Consider the following 12,096-nt stretch of genomic DNA (forward strand, 5'->3'; position numbering starts at 1 on the left):
AATGGAAAAAAAAAGTGTTAAAATAATAAGTACTAAATATTATGATAAACTTTATAATAGTCAAAAAGGAATTTACGCAGTAAGTACTATAATTATTATTTTCCGTGACATAATTGATAAGTTCCTTGACATCTAATCATTGATAAGAATTTAAATCATTATTTTCTTATGCAAAAGTTTAACAGATTAGATTTATGATTTAAAAAATAATATAACAAATAACTGATTCACTATTTGTAATTAATTATTTTCAATGATTAATAAAAAATGTATATATAAGGTACATGTTTGTATTATTATTACAGAATTTTATATTCACTCTTTTCTATTATAGTATGACACAAATTTAAAAATGTAAAGAATATTTTGATTTTTTTTGCTTAGAAAAAATAAATATTCAAAATATACTAACATGTTATTTCATCTTATGATATTTAACATTTCATGTGAAAAAATTTAAATTTTAAATTTTTAATATGAAAAAATATTAATTTATTAATACGACATAAAAAAATAAAGGACAAATATGTTTAAAAATTGAAGTATTTGATATTTTATGAAATTAAAATATTCATAAATTATAAAATTTATTTATAATTTTTTAAATAATTGAAAATGACTAATTGAATTTAAATTTAATGGTTATAATTTTTTAAGATTGTTACACTTTTCCAACTTTATCATAATTGTAGGATACTTATAAGACTAGAAGGTACTCTCTAATAGTGCATATAATTATTTTTTTTGTTCAAAAATGTTTTAATTTGTATGCAACCTCAATTTTTATCTCAATTATGTAGAAACTTTAATAGTGATCCTAAATAATTTCAATCATTATTATTAATAGAACATAAGAAGAATTATTACTCAAGATCTTTACGTTAATAAAAATATAAATTATTGTAACTATTATTTATAGATGATTAAAAAATTAAAATTGGGAAGAAAATAGTAAGTAAAAATTACACGTTATATTAAATTATCTTTACATTAATAAAAAAAGAAATTGTTGTTAGTATTATTTATAATATAATTAAACAAAAATAACAATGGGAAGACAATAATAAGTAAAGATTACACGTTGTATTAAAATAATAAGTATTAAAAATTATGATAAACTTTATAATAGTCATAACGAGAATTTACGCAATAATTACTATATTAGAATACTAGAAAAATTGATAAGTTCCTCGACATCTAATCATTGATTAAAATTTAAATTATTATTTTCTTCTGCGAAAGTGTAAGAGATTAAATTAATGTTTTAAAAAATAATATAACAAACTGATTAATTAATTATTTTCAATGATTAATAAGAAAATGTATATAGCAGGTACATGTATTATTTTTACATTATTTATATCCACCCTATATTAAATCATTTTTCTATTATAGTTTGACGCAAATTTCAGAATGTAAAGAATGTTTTGGATTCGAAAAAAATATATTCAAAATATACTAACATGTCATTTAATCTTATGATATTTTATATTTCATGTGAAAAAAAAAATAAAAAAAAATTTTTAATATGAAAAATATTAATTTATTAATACAACATAAAAGTAATAAAGGACAATATATAAAAATATTTGAAGTATTTGATATTTTATTAAATTAAAATAATTCTAAATTAATATATAGCCGCGCAACGCGCGAGTACGTATACTAGTTATCTTTTAAAATCTCAGTATTATTATTATTATTATTATTATTATATGTGAAAAAGCATAATGTTTATGTTTAAATGGAGCCTGGATAAAGGAAAAAGTATATCTATTGTGTTCCACGTGGCAGAATTCTATTGACCATCTTAAATTTCTTGTGGGGCAGGGATATGGAAGAAACTATCTAAACATGGGAATGGGATTTGGTGTGTAAGAAAAAAAAAAAAAAAAAGGAATTGGGAAACGATGGCAGGGATTACTTGCTATGGTCTCTCTTCTCAGAGGTAAGAGAAAAAAAAGACTGATTTGTATGTATATAAGTTTGTGTATGAATTGATGTATTTTGTTCGTTTCAGCGTGTTGGGATTGGGATCGGAATCATCTAAATCTTTGTTAGTTATGAAAGGGAAACAAAGAGGAATAAGAGGTTTTCAAATAAAAGCACAAGTTGAATTTGTGAATGCTGAGGAGGCGAAGAAACTTGTTGGTGTTGAGGGATATGCAGTAGTAGATGTTCGTGACAAAACTCAATTCGAGAGAGCTCATATCAAAAACTGCTATCATGTACCACTCTTTATTGAGAACACAGATAATAACATAGGTAAGTTTTTTACGTTTTTAAAAAAATAAATTCAGATGAGATTGATTATTCGATTTTGTTGTACAGGGACCATTGTAAAGAGGCAGCTCCACAATAATTTTGCTGGTTTATTTTTTGGATTGCCATTTACTAAGGCCAATCCTGAATTTGTGCAATCTGTTAAATCTCAATTTTCTCCTGAAAGCAAGCTCTTACTTGTCTGTCAAGAGGGTCTAAGGTAAGTCTATCTGAAAAATCAAATACTCCACCAATCTCTTGTCTCTATGGTACTACTAGTCTTTGAGAACGTGCATGTTTGTACTAGAGACACACTTATACTATACTAATGTCCCACTACGTGGCACTATCAACCAGATAGCTTGAAAAAATTATAAATATGCGATGGGCCCAGAAGATAGTGTCATGTGGGCCGAAAAGGGGTAGAAAATTATTTATAAAATAAGTTCGGGGGAGGTAATAGGACCTTAGTATAGTATATGTGTGTATGAGATTTCGGGCATAGATTGGAGGGATACTTATGCATTTCCCCTAAATTTTATTCCAAGTCATAATGAATCATTCTTGATGAAGATATTTTTTTCTCAACTCAATTTATCTAAGGGTTTTAGGTCAGAATTATATTGATCCTAGCACTTAAGGAATAACTCAACATTTAATCAAGTGAATCATTTAGTCTTCTTATAACACGAGTGTCAACAGATAACATTATACTAATTCTAAAAATCGTATACATTAAATACCTAATCTTTCTGAGAAACTACAAATTCACGTGCTCCATATTTTAGCCTTAAATTCGCCTCTACGTAGAAAAGCATATATTGAATACCTTTTCTATTCATCATCAAATTAAAGTAGTATATTTCTTCAAACATCACCTTCACCTATAAATTTACAATAATAGTAGATCCATCCCCCTTTTTCATTTTTTTGTTTTCATTTTAGTCTCACCAAATATCACCATTAAAGAGTAAAATTTCCAAACACAAAAGACTTACAAGGGAAGAAAAAGGAAAGGAAACAAAGGAAGATGACAATTTAGATCTTTTATTTTCAAGATTCAAGATTTTCATTCCCGATGTCTCTGATCTACTTTTGTATGAAGACAAATTTAAAAGGAAGAAAAAAAGATTAAGAGGGTGGAGGTGATGGTGATGGTGATGGTGGTTGTGAAGATGATGGTGACGGTGGTTGTGGCTTGAGGGAGGTGGACGGAAGGTGAGAAAATAGGAATTTTACCGTTTATTTAATAATTTGATTAATAATTTTAAAAATAGTTAATGAAGATAATTATGACGCATTGTTAATTTATGTTACATAAAATTAACATGTCATTTATTTAAGGGCGAGTGAGCTACACACATGATAGGAAGGGTTTAAATATATTTTTTTATTGAGTTTAAGGATTTAGTTGGTAAATGATTAAGTAGAAAGATTGAGAAAATGGCATAAATAGTCTCTTAATTATAGGAGTAGGTTTAAAATGATCTCTTAACTATACACTTAACGGATTTAGTCATTTAACTATTTAAAAACTTATCAGTTTTGGTCTCTTAACTATACACTTACCAGTTTTAGTCCCTTAACTATAAACTTATTGATTTTAGTCCTTTAAGTATTCAAAAACTTTCAGGTTTGGTCTTTGTCCATTTTCTTAATACAAATAGCTTAGGTTTATATTTACGGAATTCATGCCTCGAGAAATTAAATCTTTTAGCAATTTTTCCTATTGTTTCTCTCTCTCCGCTACTTTTTCTTCAAATTAACCTTATGCGAAAAACCTTAACCTCAACGATTTAAAATAAAATTCAAAAATATAAGTCATAATTTTATTCAACAGATGATAAAATGAAGCATATTATTGCTACTAATGACTTGAATATGCTAAAAGTTCATTATAAAAAGAAAAAAATTATTACCTGTTAAATCCAAAGTTTGTACTTCAACGACTTCATTGAACGGAATTCGTTTAATTTTTTCAGAAATTGAAATTTATAAAATGGTAGATTTGCAATTTTTTAATTTTTTTTTTAAATAGGTCAATTTTATTATTCTATTCATTTTATTTTACGTAAAGAAATTTGAGTAAATTAAATAAAATTCACACTGATTATCATATTCAAGTGCGAATTCAAGTCATTAACAACAATTATATGCTTAATTTTATCCTCAATTGAATAAAATTAGGACTTATATCTTCTTTCCTCATTAATTTTATTTTGAATCGTTGACGTTATTGTTCTTTTCATAAGAGTAGTTTGAAGAAAAAATGGTGGGGATAGAGAAACAACTTAAAAAATGGGTTAAAGATTTAATTTCACGAAGATTTCCATTAATATAAATCTAAGATATTTGTATTTAAAAAATGGACAAAGACCAAACATGATAAGTTTTTGAATACTTAAAGGACTAAAATCGGTAAGTTTATAATTAAGGGACTAAAATTGATAAGTGTATAGTTAAGGGACCAAATCTGATAAGTTTTTGAATAGTTTAAGGACTAAATCTATTAAATGTATAGTCAAGGGACCATTTTAGACCTATTCATATAATTAAGGGACTATTTATGTCATTTTCTCTTTCAACCATTTCGCGTATATCTATTGATGGATGATGATAACTTACCTTTTCCTTATCTCTTTAACTTGTGTTGATCATCGTTTTTCCTTTAAGGTCCGCAGCTGCTGCCGAGAGATTAGAGAGAGCAGGTTATGACAACATAGCGTGCATAACATCAGGTCTTCAGACCGTAAAACCTGGTAAAACATGAAGTTAACACTTCAATTTAAAATTACTTGTATTTAAGGACTAGCTGACACTACATAAAAATGATCTTTAGCGGCAATTAATTAACGACAATAGTTGAATTGCCGCTAAATATGTATTTTTAGCGGCAATTAGCACTCTTTATATATGTCCCTAAAGCCTTTAATGATATTATATCTAATCACACTTAACTAATGTCGGTAAAGACTTTAACACTCTTTATTAATGTGTCTATTTATTGCCGCTAAAAGTTGTTTTTGTTATAGTGTGAAACTTAATATAATTGTCTTTATTAGGTACATTTGATTCCGTCGGTTCAAAAGAACTGCAAGATGCTGGCAAAGCTGGTCTGGTTACCATACAGGGCAAGATTTCAGCAGTTCTTGGAACTGTGCTTATCTGTAAGTTGTATAAGAGTATATCTTCAATGCTTCCTCATAAGTGTTTTAAGTTTTATGCATTGAGAAAATTTTACACACTCAAATTAGTCAACATATTGTTGGAGGCAACTTTTCTAGCAATAAATTTCCGTAGCAAGTCAAATTGCATTGTAATGTCTTTGAAAAGAACCTCTCTACTTCTCCAAGATATGGGTAAGGTTTGCATACGTTCGTAGAATTATATGCAGGGGCGGCTCTAAGGCTTGGCCAGTGAGGCCATTGCCTTAGGCCTCAAAAATTTGAAGGCTCCAAATTTGTTTAAATTATTATTATTAATTTGATTATATATTAATATAATTTATATAAATAAAATTGTTATTGTATATTTTTTATTATTATTTGTTTGAGAGTATTTTTTACCAATAAGTTCATAAATTCTCATAATCTTTTCACTCATTAGTTGATATATTTGTTTTAACTTCCAATTTTATATTTTATCCTTTTTATATAGGAACTAAGTTATATATATTGATAACATAATGAATTTTTTTCAATTTTTTCTTAGACTACGTGAACATAAAAATATTCATGCACAAATTTCCTTTTCATTTTAATTTAATATATTATATGAAAATTTTATAATTTGTTTTAGATATTCACGTGCTACTTAATGAAATGAATTATATCATTTAAAAATAATTATATCATTTAAATTGATCTGAAATTTGGATATTTTTGTTAGTATCCAGGCTCAAAACTCAACTATTAAGTTATGTATGTTCTTTTCTTTTTCTTATTTGTGATGATAGCCAAATTAAAATTACAATTTGAGTTTTGAAGCTTAACATCGATAATCCATCACTTTTATTTTTTGTACTCTTCTTCCTTTTCTTTTTTTATGTGTAAAAATTGATATTTTTTGTCTTAAATGATTAATCTATTGTGTAGAAAATAGATTTCCTTGTTAATGTATACATTTTATAAAATAAATTTAAGGACCTCTTAATATGATTTTGCCTTAGGCCACGAGATTTGTTGAGTCGCCCCTGATTATATGTAAATATTATTTCATGCATAATGAATTGATCTTTGTGCATCTGATAAAGGATTTGACTGATCTTTCAGGTGCACTTCTATTTGTAACTTTCTTCCCTGATCAAGCAGAACAGATTCTTCAAATGGCTCCTTCAAGCTAACACTTAAACTTTTGCTTGGCGTCACCAGTATGTTTGTGTAGAGAGAGAACTGTTTGATATTAGCATCATCCCGATTTTAATTTATAGATGTCTCACTTCACTATTATATGATTGGTAAAACACATATTGCTTCTTAATTAATTAAATACTAAATGCTATTTCTTTTTGTTCAGATGAGGAAGGAAGTCAAATGATGCTTTATTTAATGTGATAGCAAGCTTTAATTACATGAACTACAATCAAGTGAAACTAAACTATTGGCAATTATCCACTAAAGAAGCTCCTAAACAATAGGAGTAAATATTCTTAAATATGCTCCAAAACACTAGGAGACTTGTTTAAACTAGGAACAAGAGATGAGCAAGATAACATCCTATGACTTAGTCAAATCTCAAGCTAGGCATGGTGCAACAATATCTAACTTGGATCGACACTTAGTAAAAGCTGGTTTAGATAGTGGCTTAGTGAAGGTTTCAACAAGTTGATCACGAGCATGAGTATGCGTAACATGAACTTGAACCTAGTCATGTGCATATGAAAAATCTACAATAACATGTTTTATACGAATATGAAACACTGGGGGTAAGATAAATAAACATTGTCACAATACATGTAACTCATGGAGTAAGTTTTGCTCCCAAGTGAACTCCGAAAGTGCATTGACAATTGATTTATACTATGTCTCGGTGGATGAGTGAGTCACATCATGTTACTTTCTTGATGATCATTTGACTGGATTAGGTCCATACCAAAGGATGTAACCTGATGTAGAGATTCTGTCATTCGAATCACCTGCCCAATCTGCATATATATACATATACAAATTAGAGACAAAGCTGCATAGGATGTTAAGTTCCGAACTCATTGTTTCTTTGGGATACCGTAGAAGTCCTTTAACAACTTTACAATGGTCATTAGTCAGAACACACATAGATTTCAACAATCTATTGACTATATAAGAGATGTCAAATCGAGTAAAGGAAAAATATTGTAGTTTGCCAATAGTGTGCCGATAACAAGTGGCATCTATAGGTGGGGAACTGTCATTGTCATGACTCAATTTGTGAGATCGTTCTGGCACGTATTGGTCTCTAATTTAATAGGAGAATCCTTACCATCCATCCCTTTTATAAAAAAAGAAGAATAATTTCAGGAGGAACCTTTTCACAGTTTTAGTCAACTAAATTGCAAATGCCTAGAATCATACTTAATTCATAAAATCAAACATTTCCCATCTAATATAGAATAATGAAAAAGAAATAAAAGACAGCTTCCTCCTGAGAAGAGAATACTTAGAAGTTGATGATGAATATACACCACTTCATGAACTAATACTTCAACAATTTGAAACACACATACACCCAGAGGCGGATCTAGGATTTGGAGGTCCTGGGTGCCACATTGTTTAAGTAAAGCGGGTCGATTGCTTTAATTTTAGGTTACAATCGAGTTATTTATCTTTTTTCAATTTTTATAAACAAATCGATTAAACATGCATGTTAGTAATTTTTTATTTTAGATATTATGAGGTTAAAGCTAGCTAAACAATTCAATGTTTATTTCTTTTTAGGAATTAGTGGCCTTATTCGCTGAAACTTTGTGGAAAAAAAGAGTTTTTTCATACTAAAATTTGAGCTTGTATAAACTATATAATAGTGTAACTTAATATATTCATATTTCATTGACTTTTATGTGTTGTTGCAAAATATAACAAAGAGAATACAAATTTTAGTTTCAATCTAGTCATCCTACTTAGCAAGAACGTTGGTGAAAATCGAAAGAACCTTCAAATTAAAAGGACTCTAATAATAATATTCACCATTTTTAAAACTTATATTTTTTTATAACTACTATTTAAATATATTCTTAATAATATTTATGTCACGTTCATAATTCAGTACTCATTAATTGATAAAAGAATAAACACGCGACACTCATATTAAGAGATTAATAATTAGTGAAAGAGAAAGTAAAAAAACTTAAGAATTAATTATGGTGAATAAGAGTCAATTTGAATTAATAAAAAATACTTGTAAATAATTAAGAATGAATGGAAGGAAAAAAAAACCCTCCCACATTAATAAAAATGACAAAAAAAAACGAGGTTCAAACCCGCACTGCCCATGTGGCAATTTAAAATGGAATAAATACACCACAAATGTTGGCATGGCATAGAGAGTGTGGACACTCTCTTGAAGGCAAGTGATGAATACACAAATTGGACACATATCATTTTTTTATTGGTAACTTTATAATTAGTTAGTACCCATATTTTTTTATATTAAAACTTATATATATTTAATTATTTTTATTTCTTTCTTTGTAAAATATTTATTTTAATTTCTTTTCACTTTAAACTTTTTTTAATTAATTTATTATCTTTTCACTTTTAATTATTTTTAAAAAAAATGTGTATTTTTTTTAAAAAATAAAAAATTAAAAGTGTTCTTTAATTTTAACGTTTTAGTTTTTGTATGTTTTATTTGATTTTCTTCACTTATTTTGATATCCGTTCAAAATTAAATTATTTTAAATACAAGACATTTGGAATTAAATTTGAAATCAAATCAAAACGAAAGACAAAGAAAAAAAATTAATAGAAAAATAAAAGAGAAAAAACAATGAATGTAGGTAAAAAAAAAGTTTCGATACAAGGTAAAAAATGTGTATTAACTTAATTTAAATACAAGATAAAGAAAATAAGAATATTTTTTAAATTAAAATTTTCATTTTTAAAAAGAAAATAATAATTTACACATGTGGCGGGCGAGCGTGTACAAACACAACTAACTTGGATGGTTGAAGGTGCCATGTCAGCACAAAGGTGCACAAAAATACGAAAAAAATGAGTTCAGGGGAGTAATAGGATTTTAGTTAAGTTTAAGTGTGTCTCTGAGATTTCGGTCATAGTATAAGGGAGTACTTATGTCTTATCCTATAATAATCATTACAAAACTATAATTATAAGCAGTCACACATAATCGAAAAATTATATTGTCACGGCCGAGACTATTCCCTATGTGTAACACGGCGCTAAGAACTACAAATGGTCCAAAGCTAACCCTAGATACTAGCATAAGTCATGAGAAACTAAATATAAACATGTATAAGATCTAAAATAGTCATGGAATAAACTGATTCAATACATTACTAAACAAAATTTTGTTTACAACAACTGTAATTTGAAAAGAAACTGAAACTAAGTAGACTGAATACAACAATACTAACTGACTGTCTATGAACCTCTACTAATATCGAATATAGGTGGCCGTGACATGACCCCCTACTTCCCTCAATGAATACGTATGAATAGAAATAAAATACTAGAACTACACACTGACTTGAGTACCCGAAAAAAGAGTACTTATCACCTGTTGGGTAGAACCTAAGAACCCAAATCTACACCATTGTAACATCTAGTACCTTCTTGGAAGAAACTTTATATGATCAGCAACTTTCTGTAAAAGGCAAGAATTCAGCTAGGGAAATATGATCACATTCGAGGTGGAGGTGGATGGATTAGCAGTGAAGTCACAAGCACTAATTATGATCTTGTTGAACAGATGCATTTTCTTTATGTTAAGAGTTGTGAAAACAAGAGACCTACCGCCAAAGCCTGTAACAGGGAGTTGTGATCCTTATGTGGATTAGAGGTGAAACTCGAAAACTATAAAGGCAAAACAAAGCACTTTGATAAGAAGGTAAACCTTGAGTAGAAGCAAGTGTTTGCTTTTTCAAAAGAGAAAGATTCAATCTTCAATTATCCAAGTTTTTGTAAGAGACAAAGAGATGGAGCAGAGAGATGATTATCTTGGGAAAGTGGTGTTTGACGTGAATGAAGTGCCTACAAGGGTTCCACCTGACTGCCCTTTGGCACCTCAGTGGTATAGATTAGAGGATCGTCGTGGAGGGGAGAGGTGATGCTTGCAGTGTTGATGGGAGCCTAAGTAGACAAAACCTTTTCGGACTGCTTTAGTTCAGGGAGAAGGTGTTCCTAGTGTCAGATCAAAGGTATATGTTTCGCCTAAACTGTGGTACCTGAGAGTCAATATTTGTTAAAGCTCAAGTTGGGAAGCAAGTACTAAAGACCAAAGTATGCCAAACACGAACAACTAATCCATTCTGGAATGAAGACCAATTATTTGTGGCGGCAGAGCCTTTTGAGGAGCAATTGATGCTTACTGATGAATGCAAAGCTGGACCTCCCAAAGATGAGATCGCTGGGAGGTTAGTCTTTCCACTTTAACACATTTGAGAAGCCATTGGATCACCTGGCAGTTCATTCTCGGTGGTTCAATCTTAAACGTTGCAGTGAGGCTTGGACGAGCTGAGCCACCACTGCATAAGGAGGTTGCGGAGTACATGCTGGATGTCGACTCCCACATGTGGAGCATGAGAAGAAGTAAAACTAACTTCTTCAGAATTGTTTCAATAAGTAAATGGCTTGGACAAGTTTGCAAATGGAAAAACCCTATTACCACTATTCTACGTCGTCTTCTCTTTTGCATATTGATCTGCTACCCAGAGTTAATACTAACAACTATGTTCCTTTATATGTTTCTTATTGGAATATGGAACTACCATTCCAGACCGAGCTAGGCACCCGCCACATATGGACACAAAACTATCTTGGGCTGAAGCATTTATCTCAGATGAAGAGTTTGACAGTTAAAATGAGGTATGATAGACTTCGCAGTGTGGCTGGTCGAATCCAAACGGTTATATGGGATATGGCAACTCAACTACTCAAGGAGAAAGATTACAGGCTCTACTGCTTCATAGTCTTCTGTCTTATTGCAGCACTCATACTGTATGTGAATTGTGACACCTTTCAAAATCATAGCACTGCTAGCAGCTCTGCTTTACCTAAGGCACCCAAAATTCGGGAGCAAAATGCCTTCACCACCCTGTAATTTCTTCCGGAGATTGCCAACTCGATTTGAAACAAAGTTTGCAATGTTTCTAGCTCATGTGTATTCTTCATTGTTCTACTACAGTAGTTTGTATGATTATGCCACTTTATCTGTTTTTTGTCAAACCTTCATGAAAAACTATTTGCAAAAAGAAAGATGCAGAAGAATAGTTATAGAAATAATGTATGTGACAGGCACCTTAACAGTAAGTAATACAGATTTTGTTAAAGTTGAAGCCCAATTTTTTCACAACTTGGAAGGGATATGTGATATTCTAGGTTAAGAAGAAGCTCAAAGAATAAGATCATGTACAAGTGTTCCACAAGAGGAATGAAAAAGTAGAAGCTCTCGTCATGATTGATCAGCTCGCAATTATCATCACAAGTATTTATGGAAAGGATGATTGAACTTGTCCAGTTCCCTCTTGCTATTATCTTTCTATTTTGCACCATCAGACACAAGCCAAGTCCAAGCCATAATATAGTAAGCACTCAACAAAAACATATGTTTGTAAAGAACACGAATAAACTAATCATTGTCACCAGGTGTATAACTACTAAATGATATACATGATGATCA

General features: G+C 29.7%; 1 protein-coding gene and 1 pseudogene across 1 annotated transcript; both read left to right on the forward strand.

The window, feature by feature from the left end:
• Positions 1–1,886: 1,886 nt before the first annotated feature.
• Positions 1,887–6,778, forward strand: LOC125836851 (rhodanese-like domain-containing protein 9, chloroplastic). The gene is made up of 6 exons (XM_049516012.1): positions 1,887–1,948; positions 2,021–2,265; positions 2,332–2,482; positions 4,936–5,021; positions 5,325–5,429; positions 6,534–6,778. The coding sequence occupies exons 1-6, from the start codon at positions 1,911–1,913 to the stop codon at positions 6,602–6,604; spliced, it is 696 nt and encodes a 231-aa protein (XP_049371969.1). The 5' UTR covers positions 1,887–1,910; the 3' UTR covers positions 6,605–6,778.
• A 182-nt stretch (positions 6,779–6,960) lies between these two features.
• On the forward strand, positions 6,961–11,800 carry LOC125836863 (FT-interacting protein 1-like; annotated as a pseudogene).
• Positions 11,801–12,096: the final 296 nt, after the last annotated feature.

Source organism: Solanum verrucosum, unplaced genomic scaffold, assembly GCF_900185275.1.
Source record: "Solanum verrucosum unplaced genomic scaffold, falcon-dt-bn FXZP01000141.1, whole genome shotgun sequence".
NCBI lineage: Eukaryota > Viridiplantae > Streptophyta > Magnoliopsida > Solanales > Solanaceae > Solanum > Solanum verrucosum.